Source organism: Hemiscyllium ocellatum, chromosome 19 (assembly GCF_020745735.1).
Source record: "Hemiscyllium ocellatum isolate sHemOce1 chromosome 19, sHemOce1.pat.X.cur, whole genome shotgun sequence".
NCBI lineage: Eukaryota > Metazoa > Chordata > Chondrichthyes > Orectolobiformes > Hemiscylliidae > Hemiscyllium > Hemiscyllium ocellatum.
Window position 1 is genome coordinate 13,374,396 of NC_083419.1, and position 12,480 is coordinate 13,386,875.

At 41.5% G+C, this 12,480-nt stretch overlaps 1 protein-coding gene across 1 annotated transcript in view; it reads right to left on the reverse strand.

Moving 5' to 3' along the window:
- Positions 1-620: 620 nt before the first annotated feature.
- Positions 621-12,480, reverse strand: part of LOC132824860 (thioredoxin reductase 1, cytoplasmic-like) — a 29,166-nt gene continuing 17,306 nt past the window's right edge. Inside the window, exons 8-14 of the mRNA XM_060839657.1 lie at positions 11,686-11,778; positions 11,360-11,436; positions 9,683-9,839; positions 7,837-7,944; positions 7,663-7,758; positions 5,245-5,379; positions 621-2,384 (exon numbers count right to left, since the gene is read on the reverse strand). Of these exons, the coding sequence (XP_060695640.1) occupies positions 2,322-2,384; positions 5,245-5,379; positions 7,663-7,758; positions 7,837-7,944; positions 9,683-9,839; positions 11,360-11,436; positions 11,686-11,778 (729 nt within the window). The 3' untranslated portion in view covers positions 621-2,321. The remainder of the gene's footprint in view (positions 2,385-5,244; positions 5,380-7,662; positions 7,759-7,836; positions 7,945-9,682; positions 9,840-11,359; positions 11,437-11,685; positions 11,779-12,480) is intronic.

The following is a 12,480-nucleotide window of genomic DNA, read 5'->3' on the forward strand; positions in this document are numbered from 1 at the left end:
CTACAGAAGGAGCACCACTCTGAAACCTAGTGCTTCCAAAGTAAAACCTGTTGGACTAAACCTGGCATTGAGAATTTTTTTAAAAAACTTAGTCTTCCCAAGCAGCAGCACGGTGGTACAGTAGTTAGCACTGCTACCTCAGCACCAGAGACCGGAGTTCAATTCCCACCTCAGGCAATTGTGTGCGGAGTTTGCCCATTCTCACCAGGTGCTCCGGTTTCCTCCCACAGTCCAAAAATGTGCAGGTCAGGTGAATTCCTCATGCTAAATTCCATGTAGTGTTGGAGAAGGGGTAAAATGTCAGGGAATGGGTCTGGGTGGGTTGCTCTTCAGACGGCCGGTGTGGACTTGTTGGGCCGAAGGGCCTGATTCCACACTAATCTAAAATCAGGACTTGTTTCTGCAGCAATTCATCCAGGGAAAAAAAAAGTTGACAAACCTCTGCAAGCAGCTTGTGATCTGACAAAAACAAACCCCCCCAAAAAAAGCAGAGGGCAAAAAAAATACAACGACAGCTTTCCATTGTACACTTCACCTGTCACAGCTCCTGGCTGCCCTCCCATCTAACCCCACTATTCATTAACCTTCACTGACATTAGCAATGAAAAACAGGCACATGATTTGTTTCAAGTTTTTAATTATGCAAGACAAATTTCAACTTTGTAATAACAGTACATCAGGGACATAATTTTGCCATGTAGACAGTTTAAAGTTACTGGAGACAGATGCAGAATGATGCAACTTTGAACATGGATAAAAGGAGACCACAAAATACTTCTGACAGGAAGTACAATCAAATAATTTACTTGCACATTTCTAATCACAGAAAGTATTGTACCAAATATAGTATTAAGCTGTCAACACCTAAAGTGTAGAAATTCTTGTAAACTTGTAAATATTTGCAGGTAGGCACTGAGGTCAAAGTTCCTCAAGCAAACAAGTGCCATCTGTACTGTCTACATGCAGCCAACATGAACTGCAGATGTGCGCTCAGTGACTGGGTAGTGGTGCTTGAAACTACAAAATGTGGAGTGCAATAAATCAAAGAGGATGGAAAAGATCACATGATTTAGGATCAACGATTGCAATAGCTAATTTGAGTTCCTCCCAATACATTGAAGACAGTCTTGAAAGTTAAATAATGGCTGCATTTGTGCACAGACAGATGCACCAGCAGAGGGGGAACATGCCCAGAGGCTGTAATGGCATCTCAAATGTCTGTTTCTTGGCTCAAAGTTGTAATTCTAAGCCTGAGGTTACAAACTCAAGGTTGCACTAGCAGCACAAAGTAGTTTAGCTTCACACGATAAAAGTCAAATTCAAAACCTGCCTGGATTCTGAAGCAAAACAAGGGAGACTTACTTCAGTTTCACTTAGTGAAAGGGGTGGACAAAAACGACTTTACACAAACATTCCAACCCACTCACACTGATCATTTACATGTCTAATTCACAGCCCACTGTTTTGCCTTCAGAAGGCAGAGAGTTTGTGATGTGTCAAAAGCCATTTTGTTTGTAGAAGAGGAAAAAGGACAACAGACTAGTACATTAAAGATCTACTGTAAACAAACATCTTGGAGGCCTCATCCTAGGTTCAACATGTCTGAGGAAGGATATGTTTTAGGAATCAATGAGTTAATGCCCAAAGTCTAAAAGATAGTGATGGAGTTAGTGGCGGGCAATTAAAAACAACCAATTAAAACTGGTTTCACTTGCTGCCCAAAAGAAGTGGTTGAACAGGGGCTGAAGTGGCCTGAGTATTCAATCACTCAGGGCAAAACTTCACTCCCATTAGACCAATAAATATATTCAGCTTCAGTATCAAAATGTCGTCTAAAACAAACATTTCATTTAAACACAAGGTGAAAAGACGGTGAAATCTATAGTATTGTATAGAAAAGGAAATACCAGTGTCCAGACAAAGGAAAGTACAGAAAATGCACTAAATTTTTTCCCTTCTAGTTTCTAATTTTGGTCTGCCAGAGTTCTCCAGTGATGGTGGAAGCCCTTTATGTCTGAGTTAGCTAAGAATTGCTAAACTGTGCTCATAGGTTTTCCATCGCAGCCTTCCATTCGAAACTGGTTCCAGGCCAGGACTTCATGAAAGCATCAGGGTTGATGCTCCTACAGAGCAGCAGCTTATTGCTTGGATTCGGAATAACCCCGCTATTGTACTAGTTGCCAAACGGACGTTCACATTGTCTCACAATGCAGAGCCCACTGCTGCAGCATCTTTAACACGCAGACTGATGGGCTGAGTGTTGAGTGCGGAGACAAAAAACGATCCATTATGGCAAACAGTGACAACAGCAGGGTTTAACCTCAGCAGCCAGACTGTTCGATATTACCACCAGACATCTTCGTCACAGATAGTGTGGTGAATACCTAAAAGAAAAAAAAATCATTAGAATTGATTATAGTGAATCAATATCTACAGCACAAATGGAATAGGCCAAATATGGTTTATCTTGCAAAAACAATTGTGGGAGAGACTCAGTAGGTCCAACAGTAACCTGTCCTAAATAATGGGGAGTCTGGTGACCTTTCTTTAACCTGGAGGGGAGCCACAAATCAATTATGTCTCAAATGTCTCAGTATTGTCTGAAGACAACCTGCTCAAGGACTCCTCCCTATACACATCTGCAGAGCAGAGGCTTCCCCTTCTCGTTTGCATTTAAAGCAGCTTCCTCTTTCATGTATCTATATCTACTATAGGAGTCGTCATGAGCGAGGGTGACAATTTTCTTCATTTGTCTGGTGCGGCTCCAATACAGCAGCTGGTCACCATCTAGAATAAAGCAACCCCTTGACTGGGTCCAAACCCATTCTACATTGACAGTATGTACTGTTCTTGAACCTGGTGCACATGTTCAAGCTGCTGTATCCTCCACCTGAAAGAGGTGGCTGTAGGAGAGTGTTACAGGGTAGGATGGGTCTTAGATGTCTGCAGCCTTCCCACTGTAATGGGAAGAACAGAATTCATGGATGGGAGGTTGCTCTCCATGAGGGTCTGTGCAGTACACAGTCTTCTGTGGTTTCACAGTCCTGGGCACAGCAGTTGCTGTACCAAGCCATTATGTATTCAGGTAGTATGCTTTGTATGGTGCATCTGTAAAGGTTGGTGAGGGTCCTTATGGATATGCCAAATTGTCCAAGCCCAAGGAAAGGGAGATGCACTGTTGTGCCTTTTGACCATTGAATCTACATGGGAGGCCAGGACAGCTTGGTGGTTATCACTCCTAGAAACTTGACACTTTCAACCCTCTTTCCTCCAACTCAGGAGAGAGTGCCCATCCTTTTCAGGAAGGGGATCAGTCTTTTCGTTTTGCTGACAGATTATTATTACTACATCAAGCAATCCACCTCCTTCCTGTATTTGGACATGGTTTGATATCTGACCCGCAGTTCCACTTGGCATTTCTGGCCAAGATTGTTGCAACTGTTTTAGCCTCATCTGGCACTGAAGTGCTAGGCTTCTCCATCCTGGAGGCTGGGGATATTTTGGACCCTCCTCCCTCTTTCATTATTCACTGCCATTTATGAATGGACATAGCTCTGTAGAGCTGAGATCAGAACTGCTTGTTGTGAAATAGTTTATCCCCATCTAATCACTTGTGGTGTGAATTGTCAAATGCAAGTAGCCTTATCTTGTAGCTTCACAGTTTGACACACATGTTGAAGCATACCTGGTACTTCTCCTGCCACCTTCACCCACACACTCCATTGAGTCAGACTGATTCCTTGGCTCGATTGTAATTACATCCTAAACTCTAGTGTACAGGCTCAGTTCACTCAATTAAAAGCATGTCAAGATTTATGGCATATTTATGAAACCAAAATAAACATTGAGGGGAATACAAAAGTAATTTTTTTTCAAAAACAAAAGAAATAGCAGGCCTTTTGAAGTTGCAGACTGAAAAAGAAAGTGTTCAAAAGGGTTCAAAAGAAAAAATCCAAGAATTAATTTTTGATCCAAAAACAAACACAATGAAACATCAATACACAGATAATTAGTTGAAACAGTTCTTTAACTTTTTTTTTAAAGAGAAAAAGTCTAGCCACCTCAGCATTAATCTGAATTTCAGGTGTTGAGACAAGTTGCTAATTGAATATTCATGCTTTTCAAAAGTGTATGCTAATAAGCATGCATTTGGAAATCTCTCCAAGCCAGTTGATCATGACAGAGCAATTAACCATGTCACAGCAGAAAGCAGTGAGCTGCTAGCTGCAGAGGGCTTATACTTGTCAGTTAAAACAATTATAATGCCAAGTGTATTATAAAGGCACACAACCAGGTTATAGGTGAACAGGTTTACTTGAAGTCACAAGCTGTTGGAGCGCTGTTCCTTTGTCACCTGCAGGAACAGTGCTCTGAAAGTTTGAGACTTCAAATAAACCGGTCACACTATAACCGGCGACTTCTGACCTTGTCTACTAATCCAACACTGGCACCTCTAAGTCAGGTAAATCATAGGCAGAGAACCAAACTTCGTCACTATTCAGTTCTTTCTTATGGAGTCAAAATATTGCACTTAGTGCCTGTACTTCTATTTTGCAGTGCTGCTCACTTAAAGTCCAAAAATTTTACAATTGGAATTTAGATGTTAATTATTTACCAAGTAGTAATACTAGAAGTCAGTAGACATTGCATTTACAAATGGTTTCACTTTTTTGATTTAGTGAATGAAAAAGGTTTATGAACAGAAGCTGTTCAGTTCCTCAAGCTAACCCAGTTGACCAGGTAGTCAATAATTCACCCATCCGAATTGGGTATTTCTCAATAGCTTCATGTCTGAGATTGATAAAGCCCAAGTGACATCCAGCAGCCAAAGCCTTCTGGAGTGTGCTGGTTTAGATTTCATTCCCAAATGGACTCCAAACAGCCAATAGCTTTGACTACTACATGGTTCTCAGCCACTCCCACCAGGAGGGGTAACTGGCCCACAGATCTACCCTGTTGTTGAATTCCTTTAAAAACTTAGTTACTGGCATCAATTCTCTTCTCAATGCTTTTATGCTTCAAATAAAAAGGTTTCAAAATCTTTTGATTCAACCATCTCCGTCTGGATTAAAGTCAACTTATTTGATATTTACTCCCATGAAGTATATGGAATGTTTGACTACACAAGGATATTAATGTAGAGCAGGTCGAGGTTGTACCCATTAGTGAGCCACACTATTTAAAAATCCATTAACAAGCACCTCAAATGAACAGCATTACAGAGCTTTAATGTCATGTGAATACCTCTGCACAGACTGGGTGAATTCCTATTGTACTGTCCAATTGTTCCTTGGTCAATCCACATTTTATTGCAGCTGCAAATCCCTGAGTGATTTCTCCTGCATTCGGACCCAATACATGGAAACCTATTACCCGATTCTGAAAGAAAGCACACCACACTTGAACCTTATGTTTACAGCCAAGAGGAAAATTAAAGTTTCTTTCTCACTCTGACACTAGATGGGAGAACAATGAAACCGGCTACAAAAGGAACTTTGAAAGGATAAGCAGGGAGCAGAGATCTATTGAATAGAAAGCTAATAGAACTTTATCATTTGTTCGGAGAGAAACTAAATACCAAAAAGGAGCAAGTTATCACAGATGCTGGAATCTGTATTGAAAACAAAGTGCTGGAGATCACAATGGGTCAGACAGCATCCATGGAGAGACAGCAAACTGATGTTGAGCAGAGTTAACTGTTAAGGGAGTGGAGGGGGGGAAACAATATTTATGCAATAGTTTTGGGGTACGGTGGGGGGTGGGAAAATGTTAATAGCCCAGATTTAGTGATCGGAATGAGAGAATGGCAGAACAGTGGTGTGTAACAGTCAGACTGGGAAGGGCAGACAATCCCACTGGGGTGTGGAGAAGCGTGGGCAGGTGGTGGCAGAGGATGTAAAAGAAAGGGAAGGAATAGCTTCACAATTTGAAGGCGCTGAACCCAATACAAAACAGTATTGTGAATGCATCAGTTATACAGGGCATGAGTAGGACCACATACAGCGTATCAGTCTCCCAACATTTTAAAAAAAAGAGGGAACAAAAGGGTTTGGAAGTAGTTCAAAAGGTCGTCTTGACTAAATGCCTGGACTGAGCAAGTAGTGTTAGAAGGAAGGATTGGACAGGTTTGGACCGTACCTGGAGTTAAGAGTAACAAGTGAGTGACTTGATTGAACAACCGCTAAGTCCTGAAAGTTTGGTGCAGGTTGGACTGGGGTGGACAAAGTTAAAAATCACAACACCAGGTTATAGCCCAACAGGTTTATTTGAAAGTACGAGCTTTCAGAGCACTGCTTCTTTATCAGGTAGCTAGTGGGCAGGATCATAGGACAGACTTCATCCTCATTTTAAGTAATTGAAGGCTTAGCAGCAATCTCGGTTTGTTCATTACATTGCATCAGTCGTGTGACACTGTCTTACGACCCTGCCCCACCTGATGAAAGAGCAGCGCCCTGAAAGCTTGTACTTCCAAGTATGCCAGTGCAGAGAAATGTTTAGAACTTTGTCCACCTCTACATCATGGATACCATTGAGACCACCAACTGAAAGATCTTGACAGTGGAAGGTTCTCTGTAGGAGTGTGGAACCAGGAGATGCCCTCTTAAGGCAGATAAAAAAAAAAGTGGAGAATAGTGGCTATATAGAACACTTGCTTTAAAAAGAAAGGGACATTGGAGGCAGAATCTTTGAATATTTTAATAAAAAAGGAAGATCAATTTTGATTGATCAGGAGAGTCAGGCATCTTCAGTGGAGGTTTAGATCACATCTTACTCAGAGTGAAGCAAGTTACAAGGGGTAACTTGGCCCACTTTTTAGTTGCTCCTTCTTCTACCCCCATTGCTGAACAAAGAACTTGCAGTGCAGGTTCATTGCTCCTCAAAAGTAGAGTCACAGATAGATAGGATAGGATAGTGAAGGAGACATTTGGTATGCCTTGCTTTATTGAAAGGAGCACTGAGCATAGTAATTGCAGCTGTACAGGATATTGCTTCAGCCACATTTGGAATATTGCATGCAATTCTGCTCTCCCTATCAGAGGGATGTTGTGAAACTTGAAAGGGTTCAGAAAAGATTTACAAGGCCATTGCCAGGAATGGAGGGTTTGAGGTACAAGGAGGAGAAGTTGAATAGGCTGGGCTGTTTTCCCTGGAGCATTGGAGGCTGAGGGGTGACCTTGTAGAGGTTTATAAATCATGAGGGGCATTGATAGGATAAATAGACAAGGTCTTTTCCATGGGGTGGGAGTCCAGAATTAGAGGGCATGGTTTAGGGTGAGGGGGAAAATTTAAAAAGGGACCAAAGGGGCAACATTTTCACACAGAAGGTGGTGAATGTTTGGAACAAGCTGCTAGAGGCTGGTACAATTACAGCATTTAAAAAAGGCTTCTGGATGGGTATGTAAATAGGAGGGGTTGAGGGGGATATGGGACAAAAATGGGCAAGGCAGACAGCACCTCCATTTTACTTGCCTTTGCAACAGACAGCAGCTACATCAGGGAAAAGCACTCATCTCAAAGGATTGTGGATTCAAGGGCCACTGCAGAAACCGGAGTGCTCAAATCTAGGCCAGTACTCAGTATAATAATGTCTTTTCCTAAATCAGAGACCACTAAAATGCTTCCAGCCAAAAACACCCACATGTCAGTAATGGAGGAACATACATTATCTTGCTTGTTGCAGATAATCTTGGCGTAACATTTGTTGTTATCTCTGGATGGGATCGTCCACTCCAGGGGCCAAAAGTAACTGTGATAGACCTGTAGATGAAAATAAAAGTCAGTTTCTGGATACAACAACAACCAGCAGCATTTTCCCCGCCCAATCTGATGACTTACATCCAAATTCTCGGTTCCATATATTTCCAAAGCTTTCTCCTCTGCAAAACCACAGGCTCCATATTCCAAGGGGGTGAAGACAGTGGTGGGTACATTCACATAGTCACACTGTTGATAAGCAACAAAGTCAGTGTAAGTGGAACAGTCAGACTCAAATGTACACTGCAGCCTTCTTATGGGGATTTCTTAAAGAGAAGTCAGCTTGTTTGCAGAAGCAGCTGGTGTTTAGCCCAAAGTAAAAAAACACCAAAGCAGGTAACAAAGCTAGATCAGAGGTTATTTTTAAATGCAGGAGCACCTTACAAGTTGGAGAGGTTAGGGATAAATTTTCAGAACCTGGAACCTAAATGGTTAAGTCTATTTATCATGCAGTGACATATTGGGACACACAGAAGTACTTGTGTTGTTTGAGATCCTAGTTACTTGCCAGGCCACCAGCCCATGACCAAGTATGGGGTTGATTAAGTGTGGAATTGAGTTTTACTGACACAGACCACACACTGCAATTCTAGCCAGCTTTCTGTTAATATATTTGCAGCATAAATGAAGCGCAAAAGAGTGAATGGTAAGAAATTGTGGATTTGAATTAAACCTTGTGATAAAAAAATTAGGAAGAGTTTTAAAATAAAAAATTAGGAACTCCTTCACATTCACTTGTTCCACTCCAGCATATTGACTGGAAACCATTGTAAAGCACTTTGGGAATTCTTAAAGATGAAAACTTAAATTCTTTTCTTGGGACATGGCAATCATTGACAGGATGAGTATTTATTACCGGTTCCCAATTTCCCTCAAAAAAAGAGGTGAAATGAACAGTGGTCTATGTTACAGATGCAGAAAAATGTAACAATACAACAGTGCTTTGATGCAACTTTAGGAACTACTGGGGCATTTCAGAGACCATGGATCTTGACTTATACAGGATACAGATTTCACCACCCAAAAAAGTCTTAACACATGTAGTTCACTAATGGCCACAAAACCACACCAGATTCTTGAAACTGAATTAAAATATTTAATTACATAATTTTATTTAAAATTTAATATCTACTGTGGGACTTAGACTTGTTTCCAAAAGCATTGCAAGTCCCTTGTCAACTATTTCAGTAAACTACCCACAATGCCATCATTCTAAATACCACTAAAGCAAGTTCTTTAACCATAAATTTAAAAATCAGCTTCTGGATCTGGGGAAAACAGATTAACATATTCCTGATGAAGGGCTTATGCTCGAAACGTCGAATTCTCTATTCCTGAGATGCTGCCTGGCCTGCTGTGCTTTGACCAGCAACACATTTGCAGCTGTGATCTCCAGCATCTGCAGACCTCATTTTTTACTCGGAAAACAGATTAAGGCCATAAGACACAGGAGCAGAAGGTAGTCAGTCATTCAGCCCTTGCTGGGCCATTCAAGGAGATAGTGACCAACCTGATAATCAGATTCCCTTAAAATTAGAGATTTGCATCACAGCCCTAAATTGGAGTTGAAAAGTGTGGTGCGGGAAAAGCACAACAGACCAGGCAGCACCTGGAGGAGCAGGAGAGTCAATGTTTCAGGTATAAAGCCCTGCATCCCTAAATTTAATCTCAACAGCCCATTGCATGGAAGAATTCTATGGTTTGACTTGGAGGAAAGTTGGCAGACACTGAGAACACTTCAAACAAAATGGAACAATCCATTAACAAATCAGCCAAGTAAACAGGAAGGTACTGATTGGGAAATCTAGTTTCCCAACGTGCACATTGAAGTCTTTACTCCAAACAAAAAGCCTCCAGCTGCTATGGATGCAGTTTGGGTACTCTGCAAAAATAAAAAAAGCCAGCAATTCAGAATTGGAGTTTGTACCTGGATGGTGGATCCTCCATATAACCTGCTGGCAAGTAAGCGGCCAGCCTGAATAGCCACTGGTGTGAGCTGCAACTTTCCCTCCAAAATGTCACCAATGGCATAAACATGGGGCACATTCGTTCGTTCTAGTTCATCAACAGGAATCTTACCAGTCCTAAAAAGACAAAAAAAAAGTCAGTTCTGATGTCAGTGAAACTAAAAAACCTCAACCTGACCTTAGCAAATTCTAGCACTGATGTTTTAATTTAGATTCAGCATCAAAATCTTTTCTCTTGTTATCAATACTGTCTTAGTTGACACAATATTTGAGGGATAGACAGCAGTTCACAGGGTGCCTAAATGAACGTTATTGGTTACTGCATTAGTACCTGCTGTCAATCTCTCCCTTGAGAACCCAACCCAAACAAGTCAGATTTGAGAATAAATCACCCAATGAGAGACGAACAAGTTGCAATGGGAATAGAGGTTAAGGTGTCAACAGGAGAGAGAGTCAAAATGCAAAGCTATGGAAGACAACTCCTCCAGACAAGAGACAGTAAAGTCACCTCACTATTTTAAAAACAAAGCCAAATTACTGAGTCAGAACACTTTGCATCTAAATAGCTGAAAGCACATTTACAGCTCGCTCTTTAATGGAGACTTTTTCAAAAAAAAGAAAAGGGCTTAACCATTTCATCCTGCCCAGATTGCATTTATGTAGCACCTTGTTGAATCACAAGACATGCAGAGGCATTTTTCAACCAATAAATACTTCATGAAAATGTAGTCACTGTTGTAGTGCAACACCAGTTCACACAAGCCCCCACAAACACCAAGGTAATAATAGAAGGGAGTGTGTCAGGCTACCATTTAATAGATGCCATAAAAAAAAATGGCCAATTGCAATCGCCTTTGAAAGAAAAAAAAAGGGACAAACCCATGTGATCTGAATGCTAGAGAAAGTAGCTTTGAAATAAAACTAGTGTTGAGTATTCACTCAACTGAGTGCGCGAAATGTTTCACAGCTGGCAAACTTCAGGAATTATTGAAGTGAGTCCAATGCAACAAATGAAGGGAGTGGAGATTGATGGGTGGGGGCTGGTCAGGACACTGGGAATAACCTCATTGTGCCCCTCCCACATTGAAAAAAGAGCCATAGCATGTCACATCCTGCGAATGGAAACTAGACTTGAACCCACAACATTCCGACTCCAAAACAAAGGAAAATGCTCCCAATTATAACCACAGCCAGTCCAACAAGAAAGGCAGATGTCCTTCATTTGAAACTTGGCATCCAATTGGGAAAGAAAGAAACATCAGGCAATGGCAGCTCTTTAGTTCAAGATTTAAAATCCCATTGGAGCCCAAAACCTGAAAGACAGGTCACAACCACTGGGAAAACTCAAAAAAAAAAGGGTCTGGTATGTGGAGGAAAGGGGTCACTGGACTTTAAAGATGAAGTGTTCCTCTCTCCACTGATGCTGCCAGACCTGTGGAGTTTCTGTACTCACTTGTACAAATGAAGGTTGGGGGGGAAGAACAGTGAGTTTACAGAGCAAGTTTGATTACAACACAGACTAGAGTCTGATGAACATTTGCCAAAAAAAAGAGTGATTTTTGCTAAGAATGACATTCTCCACAGGAAGATTGAAACTGTAGTTTCCAGCATTATATATAAACAAAGTATTATCTTACTTTTCAATGACCTTTACTCCCACTTTCTCCAAGCCAATGTTTTTAGTGCTGGCATCCCTCCCGATTGCCAGTAATACCTTGAGGAAAAAAGCAGCACAAGTTTTCACAAAAAAGATTCCAAGGCAAGTGACTTCTAATAATAAAAAAAAAACAATGAATAGAACTTTTCATTTACACAATGGCTCAGCTAGAAGAGAAACAACAGTCTTGAGCAACTGGGTCAAATACAGAGCTACATTTTTGATCGGTGTCTGTTATTCACATCCAGGTGGACAAATGCTTCTACTGACAAACAAACAGTCTAGTTTCATCCTTTAATCACTTACTGTGTTATATTCCTCTGTCATTTGGTCTGTGCCATCTGTGGCTTGAGCTGTTACTTTCAACTTCCCTGGAGTTCCAGCTTCAATTTGCTCTATCTACAAACAGGAGGATACAAGCAACATTTATTAGAACAAAAACAAATCATCCTGCCACTTCATGGCTTTTACTTCTCTGCCCAATACAATTCACTTGAACATTAAAAAGGTTTCCAATCCAATCACGAAGCACTAGAAGTACTACAGGAGTTTGGCACTAACAGAGGCCATTCAGCCCATTCACCACAAATTCAAGGAAGCATTACTTCATGCTAATCTCCTGCTTTCCCCCTCTTCCCTCCCTCCCTCCCCCCCCACCCGCCCCGCTCTTCCCCCCCCGCCCCCCCCCTTCCCTCCCTCCCTTCCCTCCCCCCCGCCGCCCCAACCTTGCACATTTGGATAGAAACCATCAAACCCTTGCTTGAATGGATCAATTGAACCAGTCTTTACCACATTTCCAAATAGTGCTTTCCAGATCCCAACTCTGAACAATTCTCGCTCTTGCTTCTTTTGCAAATCAATAAAGTCTACGCTCATTGCCTTTACAACAGGAACAGCTTCACCCTGTCTACCTCTACTTAGCCCGCTCATGATTTTGAAAACCTCCATCTGATCCCCTCAGCCTTTCACTCCCAGGGGGATTGCTCTCCAGGAGTGAACTTGTTTACATAGCTCCCAAACAAGTTGGTGACAACCAGATTCCTCCAGAAACAAAACCAAGATTAAAAGTGGAAGAAAAGTTTGACAACCAATTTTCATGCA